This window comes from Lingula anatina, chromosome 8 (genome assembly GCF_051362555.1).
Source record: "Lingula anatina isolate TDL-2025a chromosome 8, LinAna3.0, whole genome shotgun sequence".
NCBI classification, from domain to species: Eukaryota; Metazoa; Brachiopoda; class Lingulata; order Lingulida; family Lingulidae; genus Lingula; species Lingula anatina.
Window position 1 is genome coordinate 20274313 of NC_141774.1, and position 20950 is coordinate 20295262.

A 20950-nucleotide genomic window follows, 5' to 3' on the forward strand; every position below is an offset into this window, starting at 1 on the left:
TTGTCAGTTAACGAGTTAAAACATTTTTTAATATCTTTTTCTCCCCTCAATACTTTGAGTGCCATTTAAATATTTTTTCACTTTTGGCCTTTTTAAAGTCGGGTATTATCAAAGAAAAAAAATCTTTACCCAAAAACAACCTTATGCAGTAGGTTTCCAAAGATGATCATTTGGGATACCTACCTTATCTTTCACCTGATGGTTTATTGATTCAACCAACATCAAATAAATAGGTAACCCAAAAAAATCATCATATTTCTATAATGATTGACTAATCCATTATTTCTAAGTACCTAACAACTAAAGGTTTTTACAAAAAATAAAAAAGATGAAGCTACCTTGATTAAATGAAGCACTTCCTTTAAGAGCAATTCCGTTTGCCTACTCTTAAGAAAATAAAGCACTTCCTTTATTAAGATGTTTTTATCTCCAAAACTGTTTGGATAAAAAAGAATCTGATGAAGTGTGTAGTCTTATAAAGGAAATGTCTGAATCATTAGTTCTGTACTATTCATGTTCAAATTGAGAAATGGCCAGCAATTTCGTCAGAAATTAAAGCTCTCCATATACAAAAGAGTTGCACTGTTATTTTAATCCATCTCCCATAGAAGATGTCAAGCAATAAAAATGACTGATACATTTTCAATAATCAAAAGAAAAAAGTAATCACCCCTGCCTCTCAAATTGAAAAGGGCAATGAGAAAAGACATCAAAAAAGGGCATAAAAAAACTCACTCTGCAGTCACTGTGTTTGATACACCACTGTTAATAACCCTGCGACAATTATGGCATCCTCTTCAAGGCATTCAACACTGGTGATTATTTCCTCCGCCATTTACATCTTGTAGGAAGATGATCCTTTGAGCTGACAGCCCAATTACAAAGGCAATTCACCACACTTTTCTCTGGTCGAGCGAATCATTAATGAGTACATTCAACTCTGCCTGCCATTACGTGTCATTATTCTTTATCAGGTCTCGGCCATGTTTACAGAGGTGAAGAGACATTTGATGCATCTTTCTTTAACTGTGATGTAATTTCTTGCCCTGATATGAACAATCAATAATTTCTTTTTCACATCATGGCATTTATGAAGTATTTTTACTTACATATTTTTAAAGGGCACCTTTCTTTTATTTCAATTGCTAATCAGAAGATGTCCAAATAAAAACATTAATTCAAATGTACCAAGATGAAAAGACTTTAGGCAGACTTTTAGGGCAAAATTTAAAAATAGAGGTAACAATGCTGAAAAGAAAACCTAGTTTTAAACAAAGAGTCATATGTGCTCCCAAAAATTAAAAGAGTATGTTATCACTACCACTGAAAAAAAATCAATATTTGAGCCAGAATGGTAACTCAATTGTTTAAAGCATGTAATATACTTTTCAAACAAGTGCACCGGTCAAAGACAGAAAGCTCAAGAAAATTAAAAACACAAGATTAGTCCCTTTCTTCATGTACCAGTGAACTGACAATCTATCATGTGAGTATGTATTTGGACCACACTCAGAATCCCCCCCCCCCCTCCATACAGATAGATACGAGGTCACCTTAATTAGTCCTTCTGATTAAATTACGAGTCATTAAGGCACTTTGGTCTAATAAACTGTTAGGTAACCGTCTTAAGGGAATCCAAATGAAGTATCCCTAGGGGACACTATAAGGTAATGCTACACAGCAACCAGAGTTCACCAGCCAGACCAACTTGGACATTTGGGTCAAAACGTCAAAAATGGTAATCTGAATCATTTCTTACTGAGAGCCCCTATGGAGTACACCTATCTGAACACTTTGTAATGTTTCAGAGATACCACCAATGCCAGAGGAAAGTGATTAAATAAAAAGATAAAAAAAAGAAAGAAACCAAAAAGATGTAAAACCAAAAAAAAAAAAATGTACCCGTGTACCTGGAATTTTGCACCACAAACAAGGACTAATGTATACCAACATTAAGGCATGTATTAATTGCTTTTACAAGGACCTCCATGGACTATCTCAAATAAACCAATCTCAAGTCACCTTTCAAACCAAACCAAAGGCTACCGCAAAGGCACCCATGGTGTTAAACATTCCTAAGTACACGTGTACTTTCTGGTACGTAACACCCCCAGAGAAACAAAGCTGGAATCTCCCCAAATTAAAGTTACATCTGTTAAAATACTACACCATGGCTCCAAGCCACTAAGCCTTGAGGCGGCAGGATAACGGCTGTCCCTGGAGGGGCCATAAGGCATGCTCCATTACCTGCTGTATGTTCTGATAGGGAAAATGAGAGAAGCATACAGGGAAAAGTGGGAAAATGGTTACAAATGGTTCACAGACCATTGTGTCCAGGATATACCCTTTAAGCCCATCCAGAATAGAAGATCCAAAGATCTGATCCATGGATCCAATATTGCGGACCCCACATGAAAGAAGAGCTGACTACTCAGTGCTGGGAAGAAGCCTGTTAATTTATCTCTTAATCTAATTGCATTCAGCAAGAGTCCCCACAGAGATGGATCAATCTACATAGAAGGATAGAGTCATTGAGAATGAGCCCTAAGAGGAACAACTCTTACTCATTATAACCTAAACTGACATAACTATATTCTACCTCAGTATCAGTATTAATCTCACATGGTAGGGTGCTTATTTCAGAATAGCATACTAAGGGCTTCCAACAGTGCCACAGACACCTTGGATTTCTACAACATGTAATAGAATATCTCCTCTCTACGCTTCAGCTAATTTCAAAAACCACACCATAACACGATAAGCAGAACACAATAATTCTTCTCTCATTAAGGCTTGAGATCTAACTTAAGTTATGAATTCTACTTAATTCCCGATGAGTTACCGTGACAGCCGAAGAAAGCAGACAGGATGTCCCATTTCTGACCTAATACTGCCTTTGTACTGTGATAAATTAATTTCCCTGCGATAAATTCCACTGAATACAACATTCTCTATTTATCAGACTTCGTATCAGTTTTACAGGTATCCTGCAACAAGCCCAATTATTTGGTATTTGTTCCTCAATGCTCAGTGACATTATCTCCTGTGGACACATTTGTGAACTGAGTAGAGGTCTGAGGGAAATGAAGCATGGAAGAAATGAATGTGACATCACTTTGCCAGTCCTAGGAGGAGAGTTTGACCAGGTAGAAGATCTGAGAGTGAATCACTGAAGTAGGTGACAATGAAAGGAACGATATGGGATAAAATGTGATGCCATGGGACTGGATAGGATGGGATGAAATGGAATGGGATGGGATGGAATGGAATAGGATTGCCATGGAATGGGATGGGATAGGATGGGATGAGATGGGATGGAATGGAATAAAGATGAGGTGGGATGTGATGGAATGGAACAGGATTAAATGTGATGTCATGGGATGGGATGGGATAGGATAAAATGTGATGGGATGGAATGGAATGAAGATGAAATGGGATGTGATAGAATGGAATAGGATTGAATGTGATGCCATGGGATGGGATGGGATAGGATAAAATGTGATGGGATGGAATAGGATTGAATGTGATGCCATGGGATGGGATGGGATAGGATAAGATGAGACAGGACAGGACAGGATGAGAAGAGACGAAATGGAATGGAATAGAATGACAGACAGATGAACAGATAGACCTTTTTTATTGTAAATAAGAACAAAAAAGGAGAAATCAAAACTCCATGACAAGAAAAGAACTGTAAACATCATGTAAATACACAAATAGGATGAGAATTTTTTTCCCCTCACAGCAATTATCATAACTGTCTGTCAAAATACACCATGATGATAATAATAACCAAAATCAATCATAATTTTCTTCATAAGAACAATAATGATAATGTTAGTGACATGATAGACATTTGTAGTAAGTACTTGAGGGTCATGTAAGGTAATAAAACACCTCCCCTATAATTACAAAAAACATTTGTCAGTTTCTTTCATAGGAACTCACTATTCTATATAAAAAAAAATGTATGTAAGTGTCAAAAAACCTATTTGGATGTTTGTCTGGAACCAAAGTGACCATTAGATTAATGTTCAGTTATTTCTACAAATGAAGCACTTTCAAATAAAATATAATGTTATAAAAGATACCAAATCATATCTACACTGCACACATAGTTCAGACCACCATGACTCAACATGCCATCACAGGTTTTTAAAATCCCAGTGATTAAAGGGATAATAACTCTTCGTTGTGGCCAAAAAATGATTTTTCCTGGAGTAAACAACAATTTTCCCATACTTACCGATGGTTAATGAATCCATTTTTACATTCAAAGTTAGTCCCTTTTTTTTTTCTAAAAATTTTGTTTTTTTGTTATAATCTCTTAAAGAGATTATAACAGAGTATAGCCCTCAATGGAGGTAATGTGGTCTAAAGACAAGCTCAGATATCAGAATAATAGCTATAACTTCCATTTTTGTGGTTAAACAGAATGACATTATATTTCTATGAGTGGTTCACAATCTTTTTATTGTGAAATACAGATCTCATACTAAGAGTTATTATCCCTTTAATAAAAACAGCTGGGCAAGTTGTCAGCTTGGTCTGCTGCATCTCCACCCTTCACCCTACGTGTCCCTTGACACCTCGGACAATCATTGTCAGAAAATGACTGTCAGAAACTTTCTTAACATCAAGTGAGAACTATGATAATCACGGGATAATCCCTCAAGAAAGATGTCATATATGTGAATGGTGACTGAGATAGTGAGCAATTTCAATACAAACAGCACCTGGTTCTCCCCTGCATCTCCACCCTTCATCCTACATGTCCCGTGCACCCTCTGACACTTTGACAAGAACTTTCTAATGGTGACAATGAGTGCTAAGATAATCAAGGAGCATCCCTTGAGAAAGATATCATATGTGGATGGTGACTGATAAAGTGAGCAATTTCAATGCAAACAGTATCTGGTTCCCCTCTTCCCCTCCGCCTAAAAAAAAAAAGAAAAAGAAAAAAAGAAAAAAAAAGTTATGCTGATCTTGCTGTGAGTACAAGAAAAAGACAGAAAGGAAAATTCAAGACAGGTACTTTCTAACAATGGCAACGGGTGCTAAGATTATCATCGGGCATCCCTAGAGAAAGATACCATGTGAATCGCGGCTGATATAGTGCGCAATTCAATTATAAAATCAGTCTATTTTTTCCCTTTAAAGTAAAATTACACTGACCTTGCTGTGAGTACAAGAGAAAAACACAGGCAGGAAAATTCAAGTCAGGAACTTTCCAACATTGAAGAGTGCTAAGATAATTAAAGAGCGTCTCTAGAGAAAGGTACCATCACTGACATAGTGAACAATTCCATCAGAAATAAAACTCTTTTTTTGTTCAAGGGAAATTGGTAAAAGCAGTGTACGGTGACCATGTTGTAAGTGAATGAAATAACAGAGACAGAAACTACTGGATAACATTAGCATGAACCACTGATAAAAAAGGCACATGGATCAATTTTAATTAAAATAGCCTTGGTTTCTTTAAAGGCAATAAATAATTGCCGACTTTATCCTTCAAGGAAACTATATGACAGTGGCAAGAAAATTCAAAAGCGGCCCATTACGGTTGATGATTTCAAGCTCATGAAAAAAAGCTAGTATAATTTTGATTCTTTCTAGTGCTGTGTAAAAACTAAAACTTGCTATTTAGATAGCATCAATTCTTCCCAATAAATATTTACTGAGCACACATTATAACAAAATCATAAATTATAGACAGGGCAACTAAAGAAGCATAAATTTTGATTCAGAAAAATGATTTCAACTCTTGAAAAAAAAGCAGCATTCTCACTGTTAGTATCAACTCCATCACTTCCTCTGTATTTCAATACAGACAACCTTATTTTTTTCCCCTATGAAAGGCAGGACTCCTATAACATGATTTACCTGCACGCCATTGAGATAACAGAAAGACCTTGGCGGTTCAGTCCAAGCAATGACAATAAGAACTAATGATTACAAGTCTTCCCTTGAGATCAAGTAGCATGCTGGCATGGTCGACTAATTGCATGCTTTTTTGGCATTCACGTCACAAGCAGTCTTTTTTTTCTGCGAAAAAAGGCGGACAATACACACGGCAGCAGCGTCTGAGGAGAGAACAGAAAAACCTCAGCAGGTCAATTCAATCTCTGGCTGTTTATAAGAACTGATGGGTGCACTGAATGCTACAAGCTAAAGGAGTTCACAGCATACAAGCTAAAGGAGTTTGGAGTAGAAAGCATCATTCCTTATAGAAGAAAATAAATATGAAGATGCAGGTACATGCAAAAAAACAGTAAGAAGGGGTGAAAATTATAAACCATTACTTTAGACCAATTAAGGTAATATATGTTTTAACTGTCTAAAATATATAAGTTTGAGTGTTTTAATTTACATTTAATCTTTTCAGAACGGATTACTTTAAAAAAAAAATTAAATGCTTGTTTTACATTACAAAATAAACTACCTTGGAAAGGCAATTTAATCACTGTTAACAAAGTCTAAATAATTGGCAATAAAACTTGGGAGAACTGTAATTATCTCCGTGTATATGGGTGGACTTGTAGTATAAATATATGTCAGTAATGGACTGGGGTGAAATTGGACATCCCTTGCAGCTAGATTCTGATCAACCCATGACAATAAGGACTAATGAGTATGAATGATCCCAAGAGAAAAAAATCACTTTGATAGTAAGACTGTATGCAGTCTTTTGCCGTAATACAAAAATGCAACTGGATTGGTCTGGTTTCTTTTATCAACAATTTTAAGAGTCCTTTCCAACCATTTCTTGATAATACTCCAAAGATTCTCACTTTAAAAATATTTTCCCTTCAATTAAGCAAAGTGGAATACAATTAATTAATCTTTGTACGTATTTATTTAATTTATTTGGGGGGATTAAAAATGCACACTTTTGGAAGACTATCTTTAAAAACTGTTTTTTTTTTCTTTTAAATCAATACATATATTAAGCAACAGACAATGAGAGATAATGACAGCAAGTTTTCAAACCTCCATATATGTAAGAACTAAACATGATTCAATACTACAAGTTTCACAACTGTGACAAAATTGACTTAAACCACTCGAGAATTTAGCCTGATCAGATTCACTCTCTTAAGTGATTTTCAACGAATTCAAAAGTAGCTAAAAGGAATTTAAACAAAATTTTCTCCTTGCTGATACAAATTAATGGAGAACTCTAAAGTTTTTAATGTGCGCAGCTGAAAAAAAACAAAAACATGAGACAACTAATCATGATTAAGCTTAATAAAACGAATGACAGCAGACTGGTGAAGCATATAATAGATTTTAGTAAGGTGATGATGTAGACTTTCAGTGGATCTATTAACATGTTAGTGCAAACATAGTTCAACGATGATCTCTATCACATTACTGTCTCTAGAGCTCCATCATTTCACTGGACTGCAAGAACCTAAGTACAATGTTAATATCCATCCATTCATCCAATGACAATCAAACCTCCAGTCGATAAGGAATTTTAAGTCGCATTTACAGTCATGCTGAGCATACCTATCTCTATACTACTCATCTTAGCAGGTGGTCTTGGTATTATCCATGGCCGGGTTCCCATAAACCTATCATACTAGCAGCATTGTTCTAACTCTGAGGGGATTCTTGCTAAATTGCATATAGATTAAGCGGCCTAAATGTCTGTCACGTCTACTAAAGCTGCAAGGGGGCAGACTAGTTAGTCCCCTATTCTGAATTGGTCCTAAGGCCGCATTCACAACACTGGACTAACTAGTCCGCGGATCAAATATGGCCGCTCCACTTGATTGCTTGTTGCATAATCCCCATGGGGGATCTATTCAGCGTATATAAGGGGATTAGGCAGAATTGTTTTTTAATGGGTTGGCCATATTTGATCCGTGGATCTGTTAGTCCATGGTTCAACTTTTTCTGAAAGCCCCCTAAGATCAGTCCAGCCAAATTGTTTAGAAACGGGCCTAGATTGAACTAGGCATTTTACTCTTAGGATATAAGGAATAAAAAATTGTTACTGCAGCTATTAGCTTTGTAAATAAGGTGTTGTAGGCTCTTACACTGGCAATATAATCAAACCCTAAGATGGGTCATCTCTAATTGTCTGGAAACACACCTTAGGCGATGTATGCATTGTACTTTTAAGGCAATGAGAATTTGACGGACTTCTGTTCCATTTCAGTTAACATGGTAAAAATACCTATACTGAAGGCAGAGAGAAAAGGGAGAGAGCACACAGCTTTCTGTTAGACGGGACTATAAGGTAAATTTTGGAGATGCCTACATTTTATCTTTCAAGTTTTAAGTTTAATGCAAGATTAAACTCATCAATTGTATATATCTGACACAGAGGATACAGCAGTAGATTATTGGAGATGCCTATATAATGCATATGTAATACCTATATTATCGATCATTTGTACGACAGAAAACGCAACAGAGTGTTACATTAACACATCTCATTTTTCAATATATTTAATGAGAAGATCATGGAGATTATCTATTGAGGTAATACATTCAGACAAATATTTCAAAATTATCAATTCCTGGACTCGTCGTATTTGCCAGAAGAGGGTTAGTATGGCAATGACGTCAAAACTCAGGTGAGTAATTAGGTCAACCATCCCTGACCAGGTGAGGCACTCATTACGAGGATACAACATTGTTGAAGTCATCGTAATAATCATTGTACGTCACAAATTAGAGTGAAAATTACATGTAATATATATATATATTAGGTAGGAAGAAAAAGAGAGAGAAAGGAAAAACATAATTTAGTCAGGTTAAAAGATGAGGGGTACATTTAAGGATATTGTGATTTTTTTTATGTTCAAAGAAAAAAGGTGTCAAGAACTGTAATCCATCATTCTTGTTAACAAAAGGAGAGAAGAACTTTTGGCATAAATAGAGGGTCACAGAGAACTGAGTGGTTTAGCTTTGAGTAAGGTAGGCGCCAAGTTTGTTCTTTCATCTTAAAAATAAACAGGAGCCTCTAAACAAGTGAACAGAGTGCAGATATTTCTTTGCTCAAGAAGATAAGTATATTTTTGCATAAGATCCTTATCATGTCTAATCGTACCGCTTTCTGTGTTGCTGCAGTTTGAAAGACTGACAACCTTAACATTTCTATTATGTTAGAGAGTAAGTATTGCTTTAACTTGTGCTCAACATGGACAGTAAACTGGATTAATTTTGACTGGTTCATTGGGGCTTATGAAAGTTACCACCACACATAATTAAATATTAGGTACAGCCAAACAAATGCAGTACAGAAAACAGTACCACTTGGTGTAAAAAGGGTCCAAGTAAAACTAAGAGGAAGTCAAATTCAGTCAGATATGTAAGCAGATAAAAAAAAGAGAGAAAATGGAGTGCAATGGCAGTCAATTCTTTATTCAATAATGAGAAAAATTTTGCCAAGAATTGTTCCCCACATTTCCTTTGGGAATTAAAAGAGAAGGAAACAGTGCTGTACATCAATAAGAGAAAAGGACGCTAAATATCACAGAACTATTCACTTTAAGAAAAAAAAAATGGTTTCAATAATTGCTGTAAATCTTTACTCAGAGGAATAGAATTGGTAATAAACTATAACTCAGTGACTTTTTCTCTGACAAGAGGGATATAAAAAACAGGTAAAGAAACATCTGATTGGAGGATAAAAATATAGAAAGAAAAGGGGAAAAGTTATTCAATACCTAGGATGAGAATTATATTTCAAGACTGCAAACAGATCAAGCAAAGCGTAGGCAGGAGTACGGTAATTTCTAATAAATTTTAATCACTTCAAAGGCTCATATACTTAATGTTTCCAAGATTAACCATCACAGCCAAATGCAACCCCCCCCCAAAAAAAAGCCCTTACTTAAATGCAGCCTAAGATATTATTTTGCTATAACTTCTGTATTTACTGAATATTTTGATGACAAAAAAAAAAAAAAAAAAAAAAAGGAAAAACGACAAAAATTTAAGTCTAATTCCATTAGCATCAATTCAGGGATGAGCACTAAAGCTTAGCAAACTTAGATGCCAGCACTGCCTGCGGTCACTGCCAACTTTCACCCAGAATGACAACCATCCATTACAGTTGGCATGAATTTCCAGTGCAGTATGTACTCATTCACTATCCCAGAGGACGCAGGAATATCGAATTTCACCAAAAAATGAGACTAATCTGTATTCACGGCTATGTACCGAGCATCCATGTATTGGGCTGTGGACTACTGGTCTGTCTTATCTCACCTTTTTAAACAACAAGAGTTTTCAATTTAGAAGATAGAGACCTAATGTCCAGCTCAGTTACAGGTCTATCTGAAGGGTCATTCTAACACAATGGCATCTTTTTTGTCAGTCTAAAATCAAGTGATTTTATCACTCCGTTTTTAAGCATACTGATTCATATGTACCTAGAAAAAGAGACATCAAAGCCACATCTGATGCAATAAAGTCCCCTGTGGGTTAAGGTTAAAAGGAAAGTTATTTCATAAATCTTATTAATATTTCAGGATCCATAACTAGGAATCACCAGGTCAATGTTAACAGACAATCCAATCAACTTTTGGAAAGCCAAAGCCACAGACATCAGGCACATACAGACATTCAAATTAGATTCCAAAGAAAATGTTTACCTGTAAATTCTCAGTGTGTGTGTACTACTGACTAAACAGGAATTCACAATTACCAGAATTCATCAGATGCTTTCAGAAAAGGTTGCACTTAAGGTTCACGTAAAAAAAAAAAAATTCTGATCATACGTACTCAGTTTTAACAATTCCAACTAGGATTTTTCCACAACCAATCAATTACAGAAAACATTCCCAACAGAATCTTCTTATTACAGTGCCAGAACACAGAAAAAAATTAGGATGCTATAAAGAAATACTATGACCTGGTAATCACTACAACATCACCAGGGTCATTCCTAGTAATATACTTATAGCTGATTAACACTGTACACACCAGTTCACATGCCGCCCCCCCTCCCCCCCTCCCTCCCTCTGGGGCCAGTTTTCCCAGAAAGGATATATCACAGACACAATTACCAGGAAACATGAACAAGATTTGAGCTCAGATAATCCTGGAAGCACATGTTAATATGTATACATATCCATGTAAATATACATCATCATACATATCAATGCTCCTGAGAAGGAACCTGCTTTGGCTCAAGTGAGGCGAGGCGTCCACCATAGGTGTCATATATGTGAACTGGGTGACCTCAGTCACCTGAATTAATCTCATTACAGGATGATTCTCGTCTTATTAATAAAAACAGTGCCAAAAACACACACAAACACACACACATGTACTCTAGAGGCTTGATAAGTCTGCATTGAATTCATCTAAAATTCACCAAGGGCATGGAAGATAGGTTTTATCTCGAAAAAGCATGTGTGAACTATAAACTTTAAGACGTTCTTTACTTTATTACTGTAACTGTCATTAATTTCAGTGAAAGGGAAACATCAAAATGAACTGAGAAAAGTTGGATATGAAACTGTGAAAAGCAAGAAAGAGCACATCAGAGTACACCAAGGCACAGAGAAAGGAAGTTAAATCCAGGAAGTGTGAAACACATGAACCACGAAAAACTTCCATCCTTAAACTTCATTCATTTCAGTGTTAGGGAGGTATCAGCGTGAACTGAGCAAAGTGATGTGTTAAATGGGCAAAGTGATATATGACAACTGATAAAAAAAAAAAAACAGAGATGGAACCACAGCAATGAGAGCTAATCAAGGAAAAGCATGAAACATGCAAACTTAAGAGATGTTCTAGGTATTACTATGAAATATTAAATTAAATAATACCATTGATAGGAAAAGGCAGAGTGAACACAGACAAGAGGCAAAGAGAGATGTGTTAATCTGTGAAAATTGGTGAAATACATGAACTGTTAATGTTCCATATGCCACTACATTAATTGCAGCATTAGGATTATGTTAGTGTAAAGTAATTTAACTGATAGACGGACACCAGGCAAAGGCAGTGGATACAGCACAGCACATACAGCAAAAGACTTAATTGTGTTTATCCACGGAAAGTGTGAAATACATGAACCGTGGACAAATGTTATCATCCAATATTTTACTTCATTAATTTCAGCATTAGGATAAAATTGGTGAGGACTGAACAAATAGATGTGTTAACTCATCAAAATGATATATGAAAACTCTGGAGATTACACTGCCGAATTCACCTCTCTGTATGCGGAGGTTATTCTTATGTAAATCCAGCATATGTCTTCGTGATTTGGACACAGATCAGTTTGACACCAAACCTCATACAAGGCAGAAAATGATATACTGTACTTATTAAGTGTGTTGGATCACAGGCATATTACATACAGAAGAAATAAAGTGGAAGCCAACCATTACTGGATCTTCAAAAATGTAACTTCAGGGGGAGGTTTCTGATTCATTTATGGAGTAGAAAAACTAAGTAAACTTGGGCCTACGCTCAAAAAATAACTTAATATACAAAATTCGACCACTTATGAGAAAACTGTTATTACATTAACTTAGTCTCAATAAGATTACTCAATACAGTGATCAGTCAACTCCAACATCTCAAGCTGCCAAGGTGGGACAAGGCTCAAATCAGAATCAAAAACAAAATGAACAATTCAAGTTTGGAAATAATGACAACCAGCTCGCCCACATTGCTGCCATCTAGTGGGGGTCTGGTGACCAACAGGTCACTCCCTGAAACCGTCATCTACGGAATTCTTCTGGGAGTTCTAATAGTGCTGACGATCCTTGGAAATGTTATGGTGTTAGCCTCATTTGTGTTGGAAAAACGACTTCGAATTTTGGTGAACTATCCCATAATATCACTGGCGCTTGGCGACCTACTTCTTGGACTTCTAGTGTTACCCTTCAGTGCACTGCTCACAGCCACACAACATTTTCCATTTGGTGCAATATGGTGTAATATCTACATCTCTTTCGATGTCATGCTCTGTAAAGCCTCAATCTGGAATGTCACCGCCATAAGTGTCGACCGCTACATTGCAGTCACATGGCCTTTAAGGTATCGTCAACACATCAGTCACAAAAAAGTTTTTGCTGTGTTACTGGCAATTTGGTTTGTGGCAGCCATTACTGCTTTTGTACCCATCTACATGGGCTGGAATACAGCAGATGGATTGGTTCAGAATCTAGGTCAGGCAGAGGCACCTTCCTGCCATCTGGCGGTTGAAAATTTAGCATACAGCGTGACACTATCTCTCACAGATTTTATCATTCCTTTGATCCTGCTTTTGTTCACCTACGTTCAAGTTCTGGTGATAGCGAGGCGTCAAGCGCAATTGATTCAAACGCCCCGGATCGCTTTCAACAGTCACGCAAACGGACCAGAGTTGCCAACGCTGAACACGAAAGAGTTACGGGCCACAATAATGCTATCGGCGGTCATAGCAACATTCCTACTGTGTTGGATACTTTACATGGTGACCTTCATCATAAAACCTTTCATCCCTCACCTTGACAATGACCTTGACCTGACAGCACTCTGGCTGGGGTACCTGAACTCGACAGCCAACCCCTTTGTGTACGCCGTGGCGCATCCCAAATTTCGGAGAACATTCATGAGAATTCTGTGCCCAAAATGGCTCTGTAAATGTGCCAAGCATCAAAGGAATAGCGACTCTCCCGACTCGAACTTCAATGCACAAAATGCCCGCCTCTGTGGCCCTGAGACCAGCATGATAGATGTCGCCTGCATCTCTTTCCAAAGTTGATATATAAACAATATATGTATGTATTTATCAATATGAACATATTTATCTGATATTGCAACCTCATAGCGAGGCAAAAAAATGTTTACTCATGCTCACAAAACTTGGTCAAGCATTCAGAATTGAGGTAATTGTTAGTTATTAGACTAGGGTCATTCCACAGGAAAGTGAACAAATGAGTCTTGTCACTGACACACAAATTTAGTGAAAAATGTGTACTATGTTCTCTCTTAAACACTATGCTCCCCTCTTCTCCAATTTGGAAAGAAATCAACAGAAATTAAAAAGTGATTTCCAGCTGTTTTGCCAATATTGCATAAGCAAAATGTGTGTGTCATGGACGTGACTTTAATTTTTATTTTGAATGACTCACCACTTTAAGCTGTGGGACTATTAAAAAAAATTAGGCCAAAAGTTGGTACTAACTGTTTGTCTGAAGAGTCTGTTCAGTAAGTAGTCAGACAAATGAAATGGTATTATGTTTTTTTTTTTTTCAGCATCAGCTACCAGAGAAATTGCATTACTGTGTCACATAGTTATATACTCAATGATTCTTAGTGCACTTAATTTCTGGTCACACTTCATAGATTACTGCACCCTAATCAATAGCTCAGCAACTTTCTTAGTAACACACTTATTTTTAAATCCCAACCAATGTTGATGTGAAAAGGCCAGATTGAGTACCTGATAACACTTGGTAAAGATGTTATAAAAACAGCCTTCTTATTGAAATAGTATCATAAATAATTTTTTATCACAGCCAAAAGCATTTAAAGTATGATGTAATATTTGGCGAAAATGCACCAAGCTTAGAAACTCACAGCAGTGCTTTTGACTTCTCCCAATTCAGTTAATTTAGTTAAAGGCAGAAGAATGTACCATTTCTCCACAAATAGATTTTTTTATACCACTGTCACATATAAAATTCTGGTGTAACACAGTTACAATCGATAAAAATGTATTAAAGTATTGAAGCTTACAGCCAAGTTTCTGACTCCTCGCTAGAAGGTACATCTCACAGGGGTACTGCTTTAATCATTGAAATATGCTGTAATGACTAAATCTTCTCAATTAGGAAAATTATTAATCTTTCAGATACATACATTTAGAATCATTAAAAAATATTTCTTTGTCACATTTGTAGTGTTTTTACAGTAAAGATTAGATACCAGCTTTTCAGTTTTGTTTCTATCACTCAATGGAAATGTTGCAGTTTTAAAGAAATTCAATATATGACCTGAAAAGATACAGTATCTGTAAAATTTCCTTTTTTCAAGACTGAAAAGATCACGTCATTCCGTACATGGCAGAGGAGAGCACGTCTCTACATCTGTATATTGATAAATTACTGCCATAAAATGTAGCCAGGAGGACCTTAAATCAGGACACTCGTAATGCATGCATCGCTTGTTAAATGCAATATATCCTCCCCAGGGAAGCTAGAACATCTAAAATCAGTCTGAACCAGTCTTAAACTGTTAAGCTGTAACTGTTAAGCTGTAATACCTCACTATGTCATTAGAACAGTATTGCTCAAAAAAAAAAAAAAAAATCACTGAAATACAGAAACTTTCTCTCTACTGGGAGAGATGGACGAATCTCTCTCTTGCATTGGACAATAACTTGTGACCAAAAATTATAAATGAAACAGATATGTACAGTAGAAAGCCATTTGATTTGTTTGCTGAATGTCTGAAAATAGATATCAGTGACTGAAGTCTAGCTTTATGTATTAGTATCTAATGCTAACCAATTTTTCATCCAAACATTTAAGTTTTAAGAGGGAATTATGCCTCTCTCTCTCTATGTAGTGCAGTGTAATACGGACAGAACATACAATAGTAGTTCTTTAACAATTAAAAGAAGTATAATGTTATTACATGTCATGCAAGCTAAAAAAAAGAGATTAACTCATTTTTTACACTTGATATCTCTGTGTCAGTTTTACTGCACCCAAAACTATTCTTTTGTAGTAATAAAAATTTTTGTTCAGCACTGTATCTCTTTTTTCCATATTCCATATAGCAGCAACACACTGACTGATAAGCAATTTTCTAATTCTGATCAAAGCATACTGTGAGTGCAATCTTATTAAGTCCATGACCCCCCCCCCCCCCTCCCCCTGGAATATACACTCACACAAATGTCCCAAAGATGATACAAAAACTTGCCAAGCAGCCAAGTAACATTACCCCAATTTTCCCTACTTGGTAATTGGAAAGCTGCTAATTACCCAGGTCCATCAATATCCTGTCAAATACCAGAGAAATTACCATTTGGACATCGTTGAGTTGGGCAATCCTGATTGACGTCACCTTTGGCTGGGCTTTTACCTCATTTTTTCTTTTTTTAAATTAAGTACCCAGAAGTTCAAGGTAGGCCAATGTAGGTTATTGCTCCGATTTTATATGGATTCCTAGACTAATTCTTCAACTAATTTGGGTATAAAAATACCTGTAGCAGTCTTCTCTTTCTCTCTTTTCTGTATTAACCCAATTATCTATTCATTCTTCTCGACTTATTCTATTAAAACCAAAGACATTAACAATAATTGCAAAATAATGTACTTAATACTTATTCACACCATGTTTCTCTTCACTGTGTGATATTCAATGCCTCTGACAAGGGAGGTTTTTCTTTAAAAGACCATTCCCACAGATATTTAGATCGATCTATCCTCCTGGGAATCTCACTAGACTGCTGTCAGCTTAACCAGCTTAAATGTCTGCCCTGCCTACTAAAAGCTGTGAGGGGGTAATTAACTTTTGTGCGAGCACGGCTCCCGGAAGCTGATAGCAATTTAGCGTGAACCCCAGGGAGTTACGTCGATCCAGATGGATCGATCTAAATCTGTGGGAACCCTGTCTAAAAGTCACAATACTTTAAAAACAGTAGTATAATGAAGCAGAAGTGGCTTAATATCAGCACTTATTCAGAACAAGTTAATCTGTGGACAAACAGATCTGCAGATCGAATATGGCCAACCCACATAAAAACCGAAACGACTAATCTGCTTATGGTCTCCTCCCATGTGCCATTAAACGGATTAAATCACAGCTCTGGGGTTAAATTGCCAGACCCCTGCAAGGACGCTGTATGTGGAGGCGGAGAGACCATCAGCAGATTAGTCGGTTCTGCTTTAACGTGGGTCGGCCATATTTGATCCATGGATGTGTTAGTCCGCAGATCAACTGGTTCTGAATACTGTCTAACTTGGGTTAGATAAAGTAAATTCTGGGATGTAAATAGAGAAAAGTACAAAACACCCCCTCCCCCTCAAAAAATTAAACAAAAAAAATTTAAACATAAACAACGTCTTTGAACAAATATCAGGAAATTCTTAATTCTGAATACACAAATTTACAATGAATTTATAAATACATAGTAGCAATTCACCAAAAGGCTGAGAGTTCCAAGCTTTGAAGTATGGTAGTCATACCACGACCCTATTTCCTTTAATCTGTACTCAACGGTGCTTGACGTCATGTCTGATAGTAAAATAAAAATTACGACCTGCACAAAATCGCTGTAAATCTCTGTTATATCTGGGCACATAGGTAGTACTTTCAAATCCACGTTAAAAAACTGGTGATAAAAAGCGAGTCCTAATTACCAAGTTAATAGCCACTAATTTTGGTTATTGCCAAGCTAACTGCTCTCTGGAGGCGATACACATTACAAAGGTAGCAATTTCCTCATGCTCCTAGAAGTCCTTTACACTACGGGCTATTTGTGCTCTTCTATGATTTCCTCATTAGTAACTGTAGAGGATTTCTATTTAGTTATATTCCAATTTAGCTTAGAATCAAGACCATTAAGATGAGGAAAGAATGGAATTTTCATTTAATAATATCTAATTACTGATGAATATTAACAAATCACAATTTACTTAGTCATAAATTAATTTATAATTTATCTATTATATATCTATCATTTCACCTATTTTTCATGTTTATTTATTCATTTATCCATATAATCATTTACTGTTTCTCTTCATAAACAGATGGACGCCACTCAACCCGGAAATAAATAAATTTTCTCAGCAACACCTACATCACTAGATATGGATGTACGCAATTCTATTTTTATTTTAACCCCTGACACTAAGATCCCTTATCTGAAATATTCCTTCCATAACCCATTAAAAGGAACCATGTTAAAAGAAAACTATCTGTATCGGAGGTTTTCTTTTCATGTTTGTACATCATTCACTACTCTCCACAGGATTTAATCAAGAAGTGATGTTCCAGGTGATATACTGTGGCCCACAGACATGGAAAAATTAGCCATGTGGAATTGCAGAAAACATCTCTTCAGTGCTTTTTTTTTTTTATTAAATGGAGAAAAATTCAATCATCATCATCATTTTAATGATATTATTGGAATTATTATTATCATCATCATTACAGTAATGGCTGAGTAAATTATCAACCTTTCAGATACATAATTCTGGAATCATTGGACATATTTCTTTTAAGCATTAATTAGGCATCACTGTATTTAATATAAGTAAAGGGTAGCCTGCTTTTTAACGTAAGAATTAATGACTGAAAAAAGTTTCAGTAAAACTGCAAATTTTCACCACTGAAAAGATTGTGTCATTGTGATAATATCATATTCAATATTGGACCAAAAATCTTCTAAGCACGCATATACACAAAACATAAAAAAAGAGAGAGAGTGAAGCACTTTAAATCAAACACAAACACACACACTGATCTTCTACATGGCCACAAAAATACAAAATGCACCCGAAAGTGCACAAACTTTTTTTCCTCGTCAACATGTCTGTCATGGGCAGCCTACACTATATCTTCCCTGCAGTACTGACAAAATCAAGACAAAAATTATTGCATGATGCTATCTAACACCCCTGGGAATGGCTACAATCAATTCCAATTTCCTCTTAGTTCTTAAATATCCATGATGTTATCTCAAACCGAGTTAATTCTTTTTCTTTTTTCCTTTTATATTTTGAGATGACAAAAACGAACGAGATTATCAAGGGATTTTTTGATTATGTCATTCAACCAGGGACATTTTTTTCAATTATGAGCTTTAATTTTATTTTCAATGGTAATTTGTCATAACAAAGACACTTAATGCTTTTTTCTTAGAACAGGGTCTTACTGGAAAGAGGAAAAAAGTCAGCTTTCAAGTGACAGCAGTAAAAAAAAGAAAACAAACAAAAAATACATAAATAATTAAAAAAAAAAATAAAAACAGAAATTATCCATGGATTTAGCCATCTATGGCCTTTAACACACTGACTAGACCTCCTGTTATCACTCTAGTTTGAGAGACTGACAACTTTATAGCCTGGCTAGGAGATAGAACTTAACAGCTACCTTAACATAGCTCTGTATCAGTAAAACAACAGACATATACTGCTAGTTGGGACCAAACACTTGCCAACCTTGTGGAAGTGCAGGTGTACCAGGTAAAATTGGATCCAAAATGAGGGGTGGGGGGGTGGGGGGTGGGGGGTTGTATTGACTATGGGGGGGGGGGGGGCAAGAATAGAACAGAGCCTGTACCCATGATCCTCAACCGGGGTTCATTCCATAAAAATCTAATGAAAGAGTTCTAAATGAGTTGATCTGTGGGCTACATATGGCTGATCCACTTAAAAGTGATGTCTCTAATCCTCTGATGGTCTTCCCTCCTCCACAAATACCGTCGCTGCAGGGGTCTAGCAATTAAAACTCTGAGCTGAAATTCAATCCATTTAATGATGCATATGCAGACCATCAGGGGATTAAGGCCGCTTGCTTTTTAGTGGGATTGGCCATATTTAGTTGGCAGATCAGTTAGTCTGCCGATCATCTGTTCTGAAGGCACTCTTTTTCATTTGACATCAGTGAAAGCCAAACTTTAGCACACCTGAATAAGACCTTGTGATAAGACAGAAATATAATAGAGTGAGCTACATTTAAAACAAAACTATTTTGTGTGACAAAATATCTGTCACTGCTGACAGTGTTTTTCGATCTGATAGTGATACGCCCATGTTGTGACAAAGTCTCCAATACTGTCGCATGTGCTTGTATTAGAAAATAATGCGATTTGTATTGACTATGTTTTATGACTTGATAGTTACACATGATTAAGTCTCAATTATCTAGAACATATGTTACTACAAGAAGATTGAATTAAGTTAACATCACTTCAGTGGACAATTACACATGATTAACACGTAGAATATTGCCACATATTTTTGTATCTCAAAAAAAGTCATTTCTGTTTGACAATGTTTTAGATATCACAGACATATCTCATTTATCTCTATTTATCATTTGTCGTACGGTATGCTTGTATCACAAAAAAGGATTTCAAATTCTACTGCAAGAACTTATTTATACTATACAAATACTTATTTATATTTATTCAACAGAGTCTATTATCTCCTATCACACACGCTTGTATCACAAAAAAATTTCATTTCTACTAAAAAATTTTAACGATGTTACAGATAAGCAAAATCAAGTCTTATATCTTGTCACATATGCTTGTATCTCAAAAAATGTCATTTTTATTGACAGTATTTTACGAGTTGATATTTAAGTGTACATAAGTTTTTTCCTGGTCTAAATCATCTTTCATACATGTTTGTATCATTATAAAAATGACCTTTCTATTGACAGTATTTTACGAGTTGATAGTTAAACGTATAGAAGATGTTCCCAGGTCCCCGAATCACCTGTCGCGTCTCGTCTGATGCCAATCAGTATATGACTAAGTAGGAAATTAGAAAGCGTCAACTTTTAATCAGTTTTCGCAGAAACATCTGTTGTGTCAAAACTCTGAGATCTCCCAAAAGACACTACATTAACAAGAGATATTAAGGGCCATTACACGAGATTTTGTCCGTCTTTAACCTTTCATTTTTTCCTTTTGCGTAGCCTGCACGGATGCAGCAAAAGCGATTAACATTTTCTTAATACTATGCAAATCCTTTTTCTTCACATACAGCATGTTAACTGACAAGAAGATTGATCAGCTCACTTTGATTTCTTCCCTCCATGCAGGCAAATTCACATTTTATGAATGATTTTTGAGTTGTGTATGTGTGTGTGTGCGCGCGCTGGCGCCTGCTTGCATTTTTTTTTCATTTTTTAAGTCACACTCTTTTGCTTACTTGTACCATTTTTTTAATCAGTAGTAAGCTAGAATCAAGAGGTGAGAAGCAATCCATTTAATTTGAATGGTTCTAACAAAGAATAATGC

The 20950-nt window shown here is 36.0% G+C and overlaps 2 protein-coding genes across 3 annotated transcripts in view; one reads left to right on the plus strand and one right to left on the minus strand.

The window, feature by feature from the left end:
- Positions 1 to 20950, minus strand: part of LOC106175979 (uncharacterized) — a 53603-nt gene that overhangs the window by 15191 nt on the left and 17462 nt on the right. The gene's annotated exons all lie outside the window — the stretch shown is intronic.
- On the plus strand, positions 8744 to 15211 carry LOC106175981 (histamine H2 receptor-like). The gene has a single exon (XM_086994716.1). The coding sequence runs from the start codon at positions 12602 to 12604 to the stop codon at positions 13724 to 13726; it is 1125 nt and encodes a 374-aa protein (XP_086850842.1). The 5' UTR covers positions 8744 to 12601; the 3' UTR covers positions 13727 to 15211.

Coding starts and splice junctions, on each gene's coding strand:
- LOC106175981 (XM_086994716.1), top strand. CDS start 12,602: ATGAACAATTCAAGTTTGGAAATAATGACAACCAGCTCGCCCACATTG.